The following is a 16,753-nucleotide window of genomic DNA, read 5'->3' on the forward strand; positions in this document are numbered from 1 at the left end:
AATCTCAATGTTAAAAGGAGACATTTCTCCCTAGGACTAAAATAAAATGAATTACTAGAAAAGTTTCTGTACCTTTAAAACATCTAAATCTAAATCTGATCTAAATAATTAAAAACTTAAATAGCCTCTAGAATGTACCACATAAATTGTAATTTATAAATGCCCTATTATGCTTTGTTTCAAGATAAGTAAAACCCAAGTTCTTTATCATTTGCCCAAAAGAGTTGTCACTATTCCTCTCTAACTTTCAAAATTTTAAAAAGTTAGCATCTTATTTATTTTGTAATATTAAATTACAATATGTTGGGGGCTGTAGCTCAGTGGTAGAGTGCTTGCCTAGCACATGTGAAATACTGGGTTTGATTCCCAGCACCACATTTAAAAAACACAAAAACAAAATAAAGGTATTGTGTCCACCTACAACTAAAAATATTTTTTAAAAAATTATAATATGTTATTATGGGGGGACTCTAGATATTTATCTCTTATAAATAATTATCAAGGATATAAATCTTATAGAACAAAAACTTATCCACTAACTCCCTTCTAAGACATTAATGAAGTAGAAATTTCAATTTTTTCACATAACAGCCAAACTTTAATAGACGTATTTTTTTTTTCAATAGGGCTAAACAAATGAAAGGTTTAATTCTGTCCAGAGGAATTTAAGTTGTTAAAAGTGATTCTAGGGGCTGGGGTTGTGGCTTAGTGGTTGAGCACTTATCTAGTGCGTGTGAAGCCCTGGGTTCGATCCTCAGCACCACATACAAATAAATAAATGAAAGTATTATGTCCAACTACAACTAAAAAATCAATATTAAAAAAAGTGATTCTATCACAGTTAGCCATAAAAAAGGAATACATACAACAACACAGTAAATGAAAGAAGCCAGACACAAAAAGCCATGCATTATATAATTCCATTCATATGAAATGTTCAGAACAGGAAAATACATAGAGACAGAAAGACAACTGTTAACTATTAGAGGCTGGCTGAATAAGGAAATGGACAGTACAATGGGTGCAGGCTTCTTTTTATGGTAATGAAATGTTCAGGAACTAAGATAGTGGTAATGGTGCACAACCTTGCAAATATACTAAAAACCAGTAAACTGGACATTATAGAAGGATAGATTTTAATGTCATGTAAGTTATGTCACAATAAAAAAAGAAAAAAAAGTTAGTTACATACCAAAAATATTAACCAAAGTTTCTCAGTGGCAGATATGTGAATTATTTTCTTTATATGTAACTATATTTTCTAACATAAATCATATTTTCCTCCCCTCTTCTAGATCATTCCCCAACAAATACAATATTATTTCTCTTACAAAATCTAAATCCTTCCTTTATCCCCACTTCCTCTGTAACTATCAATTTATTTATTTTTTTTAAAGGCAATTATTTATTTATTTATTTATTTATTTATTTAATATTTATTGTTTAGTTTTCGGCAAACACAACATCTTTGTATGTGGTGCTGAGGATCGAACCCGGGCCGCATGCATGCCAGGCGAGCACGCTACCACTTAAGCCACATCCCCAGCCCCTGTAACTATCGATTTAGGTCTTTGCTCCCCCTTATAGAAATTCATTAAGAGTATTTTAGTCACTTTCTTTGATTCTTCTCCTGATTCTAAAATTGATTAATCCCACTTCATTAAAACTATGCCTTTCAAGGTTAGCAATACCCTGTACAATGTTAAATTCAATGGACAAGTCTCAGTTCTCATGTCCCTTGACCTATCAGCAACATTTAATAAAACAGATAAATCCATTCTTGAAATGCTGAGACATAAGTCTCAGTTTTACTTCTATTTCATTAGTTGTTCCTTCTGTGTCTCCTGGACTTCTTAAAGTGAACAACTCAGGACTCAGTCCTTAAAATTTTTAATTTGTCTGCCTATACTCCTCCTTGTGTAGATCTCATACGGTTTTACGGCCCCACAATAAACATTCAGAAATTCCTGTAACTAGTTCCTCTATCTTCTACTCAACCTCTCTACAAATATTGGATGGCCTAAAGATCTGATCTTAGATAGGGAAGATATGGGTAAGGCTAGATGGGGATACTAAATAAGTCCTTAGAAGTGAAGAAAAAGAGGATACACCCCCACATAATTAGATTTCTCCTGATAATCCTGAATTATGTTGACAAAAAGTGTGCCAATTAATCAATTAATTGTTAATCAACTAAAAGTTACTCTCTTATAAATCCAAGCCAGCCACCAAGACAACCAGGAGTACAAACAATAATTAATCCAGAACAAAAATTGCCACAAGGTGGTGCCAAACCACAGTCAGGACCAAGAAGGAATTGGATCACGAGGCCAATCCATGTAAACTCAAAACTAGCTAACCCATGATCTATGCCCTGGACTACTGCAATAATCTGGTTAACTGAGTTCTCTGCTTCAGCTTTTTCCCCTTTCAATATATTCTCATATTCTCAACATAGAAGCCACAGTAATTCTGTTAAAATGTAACATAATCCTTTAGTAGTTTCTCATATCAGAATTAAAACTAACATCTTTAAAATGGCTTCCAAGACACTACACAATTTGGCCCTTCACTTATTTTGCACCAGCCACATTATTTCTCAGACTTGACAGGCTGTTCCTACTTTACACCTTTTGCACTTGTTATTCCCTCTACGTAAAAGGACCCCTAATCTCCTAGATACCCTGGAAGAACACTCCTTCTTCAGGTCTTTGCTCTAGTGAGTCTTCCCTCAAACACTCTATTAAAATTGTAACTTCTCAAGCCCCCACAACTCCTCATCCTCTCTGCCTACTACATACGTACTGACTTATACATATGACTACATGTTAATAGTATGGAAGCCACACAAGGGTAGAAATTTTTGTCTGTTCACTGGTTTATTTCCAGTACTTGAAACAGTACCAGGAAAATCATGAGTACTCAGTGATATTTGTTAAATGGAAAAATGTTACATGATAAAAGTTATAAAATTAAATCAAAGTAGTATCATGCAATGGTTAAGAGTAATTCGAAACTAGATTTCATTTATAGGAGTGCCACTTTGTAGCTTTGTGACTCTGGACAAGTTTCCTTTAACTTCTAAGCCATAATGTGCTTACCTGTAAAGTGATAACAACAGTAGTAACAACTTCAAATGCACATAGTGAATATTAACTGGGTAAATACATGTCAAGTGCTTAGAAGATGACCTAAACCCTGAGTTGACAAACTAAGGACCATGGAACCAAATCTGGCCACATTTGTAAAGGAAGTCTGAGTGTAGCACAGCCATGCCCTTCATTTATGTATTATTTATGGCTCCTTTCACTCTACCATGGCAAAACTGAGGTCACTGGGTAGCAAGAGAAACCACATGACCTACAAAGCTATCTGGCTCTTTCAGAGTAAGTTTGGTGATGCCTAACCTGAACAAAAGTATGCACTCAATGAATGTTGGATATCATTATCTATATTCACGTGTAGCTAGTTACAAGGATAGACTGCAACCTCAACTAGCCAGACTATAAAAATCTTGCTTGTATATGGGTACTTTCCAGATATAAAATAAGATAATGAAATATGACTCCTAAAAGCAGTGGTACCAACCTTCTAAGATTATCATCTAGTGTTAAGATCTTCTTCCAAAGGCTATATGTTATAAAAAGGAATACTACAACTCTTAAAGCAACTAATTCATCTTTAACTAAAAAAACAAAACAAAGAAAACTAAAAGAAAAAAAAGGTTTCCATACCATACAGTATATTTAGAGGTCTTTATTGTAATTCCAAAAAAGCTGGGTGACAGTAATAAACTTCCAAGTACCAATAACAAAGTACACTTTTGAGAAATGGACTTAAATAAGATATCAAATTAATGGACAAATGTCATAATTCAGTGATCTATGTGCAACCTCATAAGCAAGCTTCATGATTAAAAATAAAAAAATCTTTCAGCCTATCTACCCATCCAATATCATCACCACAATTAAAATAATAATAATAGGTTATAACAGGATAGAAACAGGAAGACAGGTTTCTCATTCAATTCTGGTTCTTTGTCTCCATATAACCTTGGACAATCTCCACTTAAAAATGGAGATGATTTATCTGTCCTTTCATATTTGAAAATTAAAACTCAAACATGAAAATGTCTTAGTCAAAAACAAACTCTATAAAGTCCACAATATTTATTTACAATTGAATTGAGTAAGAAAGGAAAAAAAAAACACATATAATCAAACTTTCTATTCACAATCTGCTATAGAAAAGTACTATGTTGGAGACAAAGTTTCTCAGAAAATTCAATCGCAATTTATTTCTCTTTATAAGACATTATAGTTTCTGCAGTCAGGTAAGAGATGAAGCAGCTGGTATTTAGAAATATAAAATGATAGCTTTACATACTGTTATTACTTAGTTGGGCTCAGTGCTCTAACCAACTTAAGAACAGTATAGGATTCTTAACTTCCCATCTCATCTGGGACACACATTTATAAAATTTCTCTTACCATATTTATTTTTTAAAACATGTATGCTTGAATTCAGTAAGGGAAAAGTACTTGTAATGCTGTATTATTATTATTATCCCAATAAATCATATTATTTAATGTTTCCTAAAAATAACCACATTTCATTTTTACAAACTTATAAAATGTAAATGATGCATTCCACAAATTCACCCTGGTCACCACAACATGTGTCACTGTGCAGCATAATGTTCTTACCTTGTTCTTCACTTCCTTCCTTACAAAGACTAGAGCTCTGGCCCAGACTTAAACTGATATCATCAGATGTCTTAGCAGTGTCTGTGTCTCCTAAAAGTTAAGAAAAACACATGAGGACACTGTATTAAAGTAAAGGCTTAGTGTGTCAAAACCAAGAAACAATATCAGGAGTGTGGTAGACATCTATCAACTAAAGCAGTTTCTACACATCATGGATTACAATAATGGAAGATGCACTGAAATATTATGGATTATCAGAGCACATAATTACTCTGAGAACAAAATAACATGGAAAGCTTCATAATATTAGCTAGTAAAACTATTTCTTTAAATAATAGATTTTAGCTGGGTGTGGTGGCACATGCCTGTAATCCCACAGGCTCAGGAGGCTGAGGCAGGAGGATCAAAAGTTCAAAGCCAGCCTCAGCAACTTAAGGAGGCCCTCAGCAATTTGGCAAGACACTGTCTCTAAATAAAAATACAAAGAAGGGCTGGGGATGTGGCTCAGTGGTTGAGTGCCCCTGGGTTCAATCCCTGGTACCTATATGTAGGAACAAATTATGTTACAACAATTTAAAATATAATAAATTTCCTTCCTTAGGAAAATAAGTAAACTAAATCATTGTAGGGCAAAAATAATATGAATGTATCTTAAATAGATGTGTAGAATATTTATTCTCATATTTAAATTTTTCACATCAAATTAGTTTTCCATGAACCTCACCTAAACATGTATTTTCTTTCACCAAGGAAGTTTCTTACATATCAATAACTTATAATTTGTGCAATATAATTCAAATGGTCACTATGTTGAAATTTGGATGATGAAAAGATAACAATTTAAATCAAGCAATCTATTATGAGATAAATGACTTTAGCTCTAAGGTCAAAAATGACATTTGAATGTTTAGAACTATTATCTTTATTACAAACAAAAAAGTCAGAGGCAATGTTCAAGTTAGATCATGTCTACCTTTAATAGTTGCTGCTGTTCCAAGACGAGAGGAACCAGATCCAATCTGAAAACACAATATAAGGTAAATAAAACTAAATAATATGCTAGTAGCATGTCCTTATCAATACAAACTAGCAAGATTATCAAACAAAATTATATCATCTAAACATGCTGTCACTTTTTATTAATATTAAAACACTAGACATGTTCTATCATAGCCACACAACCTGTTTTCTGCGGTATACACTGTGGTATCTTACAGGTGTGCCAAGATTCTGAATCCCTCTGCATGCTCAGGGCTGATGAAATTCCCAAGGCCAAATGCCTCCAATATCAAGCAGTTTGTATCATACAGTTATTATCATTTTTTTATGTTGTATCATGACATGCTAGTGTTATAATAAACAAAAGCAAAACCAGGCACTGAGTCTACATGGAATAAATTCAGACTTCCTAGGGTACATAAAGGGACGGTTTGGAGGGACAAAACCCATTAACATATGCTACAAAGAGCAACATAAATCTTACTGCCCAATTGTTAGTGTATTGATATATAATTTCCTTAGTTCCAGAAAAGAAGTAAGTATGGTTAGAACATTTAAAAAGAATAAAAATCTAAAGCATGCATCTACAATAAGTGAATTTTTAGCACAACTATAATTAGAAATTTGAAATGTGATTGCTGAGCTTTCAGAGTGCTTATTTTCAAATGGTGTAATATTTCTCTAAAATTTCACAGCCATTATTTATTATACTACCATAAAAATCATATAAACAAATACCACAAATTGTACAAACATAGTGAGGAAACCAAATACAACAACATCAACAAGTCTTAGCAACTCTTTTTTTCAACTTTAAAAAAAAAAAAAAAAACTTTTTTAAAGGGATTCAAAGAAGAAAACTGTTAAGTAAATTTAGCATTGTAAAATAAAATTCAAAACATCACACAGGGCTGGGGTTGTGGCTCGGTGGGGTGCAAGTGTGAGGTAGTGGGTTCAATCCTCAGCACCACATAAAACTATAACTCTTTAGATCAAAACATAGGTTAATACTGTTTTTGAAGAGGCAGGATTTTCTTGATCTGGATGGCCACTGAACAGGTGTATACAGATGTAAAACCACATTGAGCTGTACGCTCAAGATGTATACTATGCTGTAGAAGCTACACCAGTGAAAAAGTAAATAAAAATAGGCATATAGAGGGTCTGGGACTGTGGCTCAGTAGCAGAACACTTGCCTTGTATGTATGAGGCACTGGGTTTAATCCTCAGCACTACATGAAAATAAATAAATAAAATGAAAGTATTTAAAAAATAGGCATATACAGATGAAAATACTAAAAAACTCTGGATATAGCCAATAAAAAATAAGTTTTGTAATACTTCTAAGCTGTTTTTTAAGCTCGACTCTCCTAGTATTTTAGAATTTCTACTTTCAATTAAACATAAAAGGTACTATAATTGGCCAGGGGGGAAAAAGTCTAAAAACTATTTGACTACAAAAGAAGTTTCATTCTTACCATACCAGCTAGACAAGTTACAGAAATAACATATATCATCTACTAGAATTATAAACACATAACTTCCTAGACAGAAATTCAAAAATAAATAATAATCAAGTACAGTGGCATAAGCCTATAATCCCAGTGGCTCGGGAGGCTGAGGCAGGAAGATAGCAAGTTCAAAGGCAGCTTCCACAACTTAGCAAGGCCCTAAGCAACTTAGTGAGACCCAGCCTAAACATAAAAAATAAAAAGAGCTAGGGATGTGACTCAGTGGGTTCAATCTCTGGTACCAAAAAAATAAAAAAGCAAACAAAAACTCAGCACACCCTTCTAGGAACTTAAATGTTAAAAACTTTTTTTTTTTTTTGGAGATAGGATCCCACTACATTGTCCTGGTTCTCCTTGAACTCACTATTCTCCTGTCCCCCGTAGCTAGAATTACACGTAACAGGCATGCGCCACTACACCTGACTCCTCAAGACCTTTTGGCATATGGGCTTTTGTCATTTGCTCACAACCTCAAAATATTCCCCTTTTCTTCCTTTAACACGCTCCCCATTTTAATCAGATGTCAGTCACGCATCTTTTCACCTATGAGCAGTGGGCCCAGTCCCTGTCTAGAGGGAGGTACATGAGCTAGTTCTGGTCAATGAATGAAACAGGGAGTCTGCTGGAGGGCTTCAGGAAGAGATTCTTATAAGTCTAAGAAGAGGACCAAGAATTCTTGAACAGCGTCTTGACTGAAGCTGTTATGCTCATCCTACAGCCCTGGGAAAAGGCCTAGGGAACTATGGAAATGCCAACCCAGAGGCTCAGCATTACTGAGATGCTGAACAAATGCCACAAATGTCAAACACCTCCAGATTTAGAAGATAACACAAACTCGTATTTCTCTACGATAGTATAAGTTGGGTATTCTATTATTTGCTGATACCATGGTAGTAATATTTTATTCTTCATGCTTTTCTGTATTATTTAAGCTACTCCCAAATAGCAAAGAATCATGACTAAAACAACAGGTGATCAAGAATATAAAATACTATATCTAAATGCAATTCATCCCTCAAAGGGTCACTTTGGAAAAACTCAATGGCATTAACATTCATGATACATTTGGTAAAGAGAAGTGAGTTCAAAATAACAAGCACATTAGAACTCCATTTTGTTGTAAAAGTTTTCTTATTATATACAATATCATGAATGATTTTTAGTTTTCTTGTTTATCCTCATTTGTTAAATTTTTTAAGAATGAAAAGAAAAATAGTAACTTACTATACTTGAGGGTGAAGTTCTTTATTCAAATGATTTTCATAAATTGAAATACTGTAGTGTTTCTTCCCTGTGGTAAGTGCCATAGGAAAGGTCCAGGAAGGATTATACATTTAAGACAAAAGGGTACTTACAACTAGAGAGTGTTTCAGGTAAGGCCACCTCCCCAGGAATCTTTGCCTTTCTCTCTACCTGAAATTAATAAATTTTCCTTGGAAGTAATCTCTTTTTCTGCACCATTCTGATGGCAATTATTACTCTGTAAAAGGACTTTGTACTTAATTCCTTGGCAGTATATATTACATTTATAACTTTAGTTATATCATAGGTCTCAATCTCTTTGGGGATTAAGACCTATTCCTCACACCAAATAAAATGCTTTGAATATTATCAGACAATATGTCATAATGGGAGTATCTCCACCAATATATAAAAAGCCTGACTACTTCACTCCAGCTTCTCTAAAGGGTAACAACAATTACATTCACCTTATTTTTCATTATAATACAACATGAAATCACTAAAACCCAAAAAGCATGATAGTCTTCAATATTTGCCCATTTTAATTTAAAAGTTACTATTTTAAGGAAAACCGAAGGCTGTGTGTTATGTGCAAATGTGCTTTAATTATATTCAGGAGGGGACTCCTTCCCTAAAGGAAGTACAAGTTCCAACAAAAATGAGGCCAAGGTCAGAGTATCCAAAGGTGGCTGGCCATTGCTGCGCCTTTTCACCTTCCCTACTGCAAAAATTAACAAAGGTATGACTCTCCAAAATACTGTTGGAAAAATGTAGAATAACTTCCTGCGATAATCTGACATTACTTTACTTTTCCAAGAAAGAAGAAAGGCTAGGGTTAATTAAGATTACAAAACATGTAGCCATCTTTAGAGATTAAGTCATTTCATTCTATAAAAAGCAACTGAGGAAAGCAAAAAGCCAACAAAAAATAGGATCAAGGATAGTAACACTATTCTTCAAAAAGGTATTATAAAACTTGAAACTTGTTATGGAAAGATAACATATATTCTATATTATACTCAATCACAACTAAAACTGTTACCAAAATTCATTCACTTGAATTTTAAATCATAAACACAGGCAAAACTTCTATCAAAATAGAAAATAAAGCTCTATTCAAGATTTTGACTCATAGAATATCATATTTTCATAATATTGTTCTCAGATAGTCTACTTATTTGTTAAATGAGGAGCCAAGTCCAATCCTACTTCTAAGGTTTTATTATCTATATACATATTTAATAATCATTAATTGAAAGTCAGCTGTGCACAGGCAATATACTAAACAGTGAAAAAAAAAGGAAAATATACTCAATCGAGGCTTATAAACTGCCATATACTATCATATGCCAAAAAACTAAGTGCTATAAGTAATAAGTGCTCCATCTACAAGACAATGGGCCAACACCACAGGTCTTTGAAAATCTTGAGCAATAGAATGTGGTTACAAGAAGAGTTAGAGTTAGGCCAGAAAAGAAGATCTAAATCTCCCTCCACAACAGTGTGTGAGAGGGAGGAAAGTGGTTTCAGTCATCAAATTGTATATGAAACAATAGGAATGCTGGAATGAGAATCAGGAATTGAGGGCTAGCCTAGACCCTAACAGAAATCAGCTGTTTCTTCTACATAATGAAAGGTCTGACACAATGACCTCTAAACCCCACAACTACAAAACGTTCTATTTCAAAAAGTTTCTCTCAAAGTTTACTTCACTCCAGGTAGTGAAGTCATCTGCAGAAAAGGCAAGCAGGAGTGACTGGGACTTGGCTTGAGCAGGAGATGTTTAGGACAAGAGAGAGAAGTGTATTAGCAAAATCAAGGTTAGACATAATGAGAATACAACAGGCTGCTGCCAAGGTAGGAGAAAACACTTTCAGAATTACTATCCTAAGCTAAAAGTAAAAGCTACACAGCAGAAATAAATTAAAATTGCCACCAGCAGATCTGCGTACTACTTCAAGTTAATGAATTCTATCTTAACATATATCAATACACTGAGATTTGGGGATAAGTTTTTTCTTTGTGTTTTTCTTTCCTTTCGTTGTTCTTTTTTTTAAAATGTTAAAACTAAGGATAACCACTGACGACTAAGATGGAGCAAGCTAGAAGCTAAATTTCCCAAGGCTTTTGCTACAATACAATCAAAACTACACATACTTATCCATGTGAAGAGATTTAAAAATAAGAATATTAATACATTACTAATAAATAATCAAAACAATAATTAGAAAGATAAACATCAACTATTATAAACATAAGAATAATTAAGACTACCATCAGGAGGAAAAAAAAAAAGGCAAAATAATACAGCATAGGTTCCTACCTGGTTGCTTGGATCTAGACCAGCATAAGAATTTCTTGAACTGCAACCAACTGGAGGTGTGGCCTCCCGAATGAATTCAGACATTTCAATCCCTCCACCAGGATCACTATGCAAGAAAAAAATTGGAAAGAGAGAATAACTATCATTATTCTGACACCAATTATTTTATTTTTGTTTAAGTTATACCTTTTTCTATAAAACTAAGAGATTCTGAGTTTTAAGAGGGGAAAAAAAATAAAGAATGATCACCCTTAATCTATAAAAATTCCCCAAACAGGAACTATTTAATAACCACATCACTATTTGAAAATATTTTAAATTCTTTTACCCAAGCTATCTATATCCAATCCAACATTAGAAACTGGCCTTAATTGCAATAATAGCATACTAAATATTTTATGATATGTGCCATAAAAATCACTCTAACAAAGAAATGATTGTCTGTTGTTTCCCAAGAACAAAGAGAAGTTAGTCAACTGTAAAAATGGAAAGTAATCAGATAATCACATTAGCTGATGTCTCCACGTGAGAAGTCTAAGCTGCATGACACAGTGATGAATGAACAAGACAGGAGTCATACTGGTTAAACTCTATCTGCATTTTTAAAGTACAGAAATTAACAAGGATCTGATTGTTTTAAGAACTGGAAATCTAAGATTTTAGATTTGCATATGTTGAGTTAGAAGGCACAAGTCAAATAAAACAAAATAAAATGATGCTGTGCAGTAACAAGTCTTAGAAAGTCCAAAGGGAAAAAAGTACTAGGATCAAAGAGCTGTGGAAAGTCATATAGAATACTTAGGGAAAATGGGAACTTCACAATTAGGGATGGAGAGAATCACACCAATTTCAAAAGTTTTAGAAATGTTAGTTTCCTCAGGACAAGAACTCTTAGAGCAACTCATGATCCTGTTTTTTACCCAAAGGTTTTTTTGCTCATTCTACTTTGCCATAAACAGAGTATCAATAATTTTTTTAGCTATTATTATCAGGATAAAATTTCTAGGATATAGGCTGGACATTACAGTGGATATAAACTACCTTGCCACCCAGGATCTAATTCAACCTCCTCATACACATAAAAAGAAACCCCAAATTCTCCTAGGGATTTGAATAATGTTGATCCTACCTCCTCATGTTTAGGGGCACACTCTACTGGATAAAATAAATCAGCATATCCCAGTCTTCTGATCACTGAGATTAGTTCTAGAATAAACATAAACCCCAACTCAGGCTAGTATGAATCAAGTCATGAATGTTCTATTGTTGACAGAGAAAATTTCTCAACACCTACAAGCCTTGATGCTGCGATATAAAGCCTGGAGCTGCTGCAGCCATCTTACAACCATGAGGTAGAATTTAACTAACAGCAAAGAGCAGAGCCTGGCTAAAAAAGAAGCAGTGTCATGACTGTTTGAAACTCTGCATCCTGACATATCTGAAGATATCCCTTACGTACAGACTTTTCAGTAACATGTACCATAAATTCCCTTAAGCCTGTTTGGTTGGAGTATTCTGTTGCAATCAAAAAATATAAGCTAAAAAGAATTTATTTGCAAGCATACCTTTCATTAAAGTATTTATCAATATAGCAGTATAAATTATAGTGGTTTTATTATTAAATATCTCATACCTATAATGTCCCTGTTTGCCTAAAGGGTTCCTAATTCTAGGCATTTGACCATAGTCAGCTAGTTGACATCCAATGGTGAAAACTAGTTTTCTAACTTGCTATTCATTGATAAAAATAAGACACATTATGGCTGAGGTTATAGCTCAGTGGTAGAGCGCTTACCTAGCACTTTGACACACTGGGTTCGATCCTCAGCACCACGTAAAAAAATAAACAAATAAAATGAAGGTATAAAAAAAATATATTGGAACCTGGTTACAAAAGTTAATGGCCAGGAGCTGGGGTTGTGGCTCAGTGGTAGAGCATTTGCCTAGCACGGGCGAGGTCCTGGGTTCGATCCTCAGCACCACATATAAATAAATAAAATAAAGGTATTGTGTCCAACTACATAATTTAAAAAAAAATTAATGGCCAATTCAGTGCAAAACTGCTCATGTATTGTAAGAAAAGTGGAATATGTTCAAGTTTTTAGCTGTGAGGTATTAACTCATACAGTTCTGAATTGAACAAAACTTAAAAGGTGTACATGAGGCAGATACTACCACACTGAGTTAGTTAGTGATGAGAAAGAACCAGCAATGTTACTCCTATTTCTGCAGGAATGCTTCCTCTAAATCAGGCCCAAAGAACACAGAAGACGGAAGTCACAGTAAAGACCGAAGGATAAAATACTCAGTACCACAGAAAGAATAGAAAGCCCTCATCTTGCCTTGTTTCGTTTTGTTGATGTATAACTCACATATAATTCACTAATTTAAATTGTACAATTCAAGGGTTTTTAGTATCTTCATTAAGTTATGAGATCATCACCATAGTTAACTTTAGAACATTCTATAATTTTATCACTTCTAAAACAAATTCCTTTAGTTATTATTCCTCTACTCTTTCCATCCTCCCTAGGCAACCACTAATCTAATTTCTGTCTCTATAGATTTGCCCATTCTGGATATCATCATATCAATGGAATTACATAGTATATAATTTTTCATGACTGGCTTAGGTTAGTAAGGAATTTAAACATATGTTTCAAGGTTCATTCACATTGCAGCATATATCAGCACTTTGTTTCTTTTTATGTCAAAGTCACATTTTACTGTATGAGTAGACCGTATTTTGTTTATCCAGTCACAGGGTGGACAGTCCTACCCACTTTCATACATCACTTCTGAGAGCAAATCCAAGTGATTACAATGCAAATGTGAAGTTATTATTAATAACAAACAAAATTAAGTATTTGCTAGTTGCTTAATATATCCCAGTGACAGGAGATCCTACTTTATTTGTGCTTTCTGATTAAAATGTCTTTCCTAAAATCCAAATATAAGTACTATTATCTTCATTTTACAAATGAAAAAACTGAACACTACAGATGTAAAATTTGCCTCTGGTCTCAGAGGAGTGAACAACATAAACTGGGTCACTGGCATATGAGGGTCAGGTGGCAAGGGAGGGTACAAATAATACTCAGCACTCTATAGTGTGTTAATATATCTGTATTCCTTCCTTCCTTTCCTTCCCTGCCTTCCTCCACACACCTGAATATAGTTACTTATAACCAATAGACACACTAAAATAAGGTTTCAACAGCAGATCTCTAAGCCCCTGCTCTTTCTAAGAAATCATGCTGCTCTTCAACATACTTATAAGTTCTCTCTCAAGGTCAAAACTAAAAAGTAACACCATTATCTAGAATAGATAGAATAGTGATTTGGGGGTGAGGGGGGCATACCGGGGATTGAACTCCAAGGCAATCACCCACTGAGCCACATGCCCAGCCCTATTTTGTATTTTATTTAGAGACAGGGTCTCACTGAGTTGCTTAGCGCCTCGCTTTTTGCTGAGTCTGGCTTTGAACTTGGCGATCCTCCTGTCTCAGCCTCCCAAGCCACTGGGATTACAGGCGTGCACCACCCCGTACCTGCCAGAATAGAGATCTTAACCTCAGCACTACTCAGGACACATACTCCTTGACTGTTGAGGACTGACTGTGCATTGTAGGATGGCTAGCAGCATCCCTGGCCTTTACCCTACAGATGCCAAAGGCATCCCCCAGTAGTGACAACTGAAAATGTCTCCAAACATTGCCAAAGATTTCCTGAAGGGTAAAATCACCCCCAGGTCAGGTACGATGATCTAGAACTAACACTGGTCAATGGTCAACTTTGAAAAACAGAGGGTAGGGAGCATTAAAACAACAAAAATGATTAAGGGAAAAAATGGACAGCTCTTTTATTTTTTAAAAAAATCCTCCAGCAAAATTTCTATACTCCTCTCTTCTCTACAAATGCAGAAGCAGAACTTTCAGTCACACTATAGAGATTCTAAGTATAGCTAAACACATAAAATGACTAAGAGTTTTCTTTTATTAGCAAGACTTGCAGGTTTTTAGAAATGGAGATTTCAGCACATACCTGGAAAGTATGGTAGTTTACAATTCTCACAGAAGCAAAGTGGTCTACTGCAGTAAGCAATACACCAAATTCAGGGAATCTCTACCTTTATGCCTTAATTTCCCCATCTGTTAAAAAAGAAAACACCAGGTACAGGGAAAGGCAGAAAAGTAGAAGGGGTCTAATCTGAATTACAGAAGAAATTTTCAAACTAATTTGTTTATTATTAGTATCATATTAATTGCTATGTTCAGACTTTGATCAGAAACTTCACAGTACCATTACAGTACTAAATTTACAAATCTAATCTAGATTATAATGATGCATATGAAGTATGAATAGATAAAACAAAGTCCCTAAACAGAATAAATCTCCCTCAGAAAACTCAGCCTAAAATTCAGCTTCGAATAATTTAAATGGATCTTTGGTTTACAAGGCATTGTTATATTACAAGCATTGCTGCCATGAAAAGAGAAAATGCTTGTTTCCTCAAATATTTGCATTCAAATTCTTAAATTCAATTGCTGGCTTTCTCTTCTGAAGCATTAAAAATGTAACAGAAACAGTCTCTGATTCTGTCAACAAGATAGAGACTTAAGCACTTTTGAACTGCAGTACTACATAAGAGAAGCCAATGAAAACTAAGGCTCACAAAAGTCCTACTGTATTCATTCATTCACAGAACAGACTGACTATGTACCAAGCACAGTAAGAGGCTCTAAATATGAAAATACACATTTTCCTGCACATTACTTTTCCTCAGAACAGAATCTGAGATTCGCAAGTGGTCAGATGAGGAAAAGAGGTCAAAAACAAAAATTATAGCCAAGATCTTCCTTTAATAGTGAAGCTTAAAAACATCCTATTTAAGAGTAGGGAAAAAATAAGGATATACACCAATACCATTTCTATTTTAATCAGAAGCTAGAAGCCATGGCCAACCAAAAAATCGAATGAGTATAAGGACTAGAAAGGGAAAATTAAAAGAGTCATCATTTGTAGAAAAATCAAGAAATAACCTATAATGTATCATAATTAATAAGAAAGTTATGAAGGTTGTTGGATACAAATTAAACCTTTACATTTAAGGGAGAAAAAACAGAAAATGCAATTTAAAGAAAATTAAAAAGAAGGAAGAAACTATAGAATAACAATCAATTTCTGTTTAATGAAACAAATTACAAAATTTTACTAAAGAGAATTTTTAAAGACAAATTGAGAGATTCAATATACTAAAGATAGAAATACTTGGCAAAGAAATCTCTATTTTCAAAGCAATTTGAATAAAAATACCAAGTTCTTACAGATATATCTTGATAAACTCTAAGGTTTATATCAAATAGCAAAGAGCCAAAAATAGCCAAGTCACTCCTGAAAAAGAACAAGGTAGAAGTTTGCCCCACCAGCCATCAAGAGCCATGCTATAAAGCTACAGTAATTAGAACAGTGTGGTTAAGGCAAGGCATAGACAACCAGGTTAACTAAATAGAAAAGAGAGCCGTAAAACACACCACCACATAAGGAAACTCAGTTCATGACAGCAAATACTGCAGGTTTCTAAGGAAAAGACAGCCCTCTTAACAAACAGGTAAATTAATCATTCATAAAGAAAAAGTAAGTCAATCCCTATGTGACACTAAAATAATTTCAGCTGTCTCTAAAATAATTTCAGAGAGAACTGAAATGTGAAAATAAAAGAAACATGAAACTTTAAAAAGTCAATACTGAAGAATATCTTTTTATACCTCTATATAGGAAATAATCTCCTAAAAAACAAAAATGCTCATTTTTAAAAATGATAAATTATATTTTATTAAATTTAAGAATATATGATAATCAAAAGAAAGCAAAATTAAAAGTCACAAACTGGGAGACGTCTATAATGTACATAACTAATAAAGAAGAAGCATAAACATTTTTAAAATTTCTACTTATCAATAAGAAAAAAC

The 16,753-nt window shown here is 33.9% G+C and overlaps 1 protein-coding gene across 6 annotated transcripts in view; it reads right to left on the minus strand.

Moving 5' to 3' along the window:
• Pcnx1 (pecanex 1) overlaps window positions 1-16,753 on the minus strand; it is a 154,478-nt gene that overhangs the window by 107,773 nt on the left and 29,952 nt on the right. For 5 of the 6 annotated variants that reach the window (XM_046440992.2, XM_046440991.2, XM_046440989.2 and 2 more), the window contains exons 3-5: window positions 10,782-10,887; window positions 5,680-5,725; window positions 4,707-4,796 (exon numbers count right to left, since the gene is read on the minus strand). In XM_046440992.2, the coding sequence (XP_046296948.1) occupies window positions 4,707-4,796; window positions 5,680-5,725; window positions 10,782-10,887 (242 nt within the window). Of the gene's footprint in view, window positions 1-4,706; window positions 4,797-5,679; window positions 5,726-10,781; window positions 10,888-14,825; window positions 14,935-16,753 lie in introns of those variants that run through there. The other variant, XM_046440993.2, reaches the window with a different exon arrangement.

Source organism: Marmota monax, unplaced genomic scaffold (genome assembly GCF_021218885.2).
Source record: "Marmota monax isolate L192 unplaced genomic scaffold, Marmota_monax_Labrador192_F-V1.1 WCK01_AAM20220418_F8-fsc00017, whole genome shotgun sequence".
Classification (NCBI taxonomy): Eukaryota; Metazoa; Chordata; class Mammalia; order Rodentia; family Sciuridae; genus Marmota; species Marmota monax.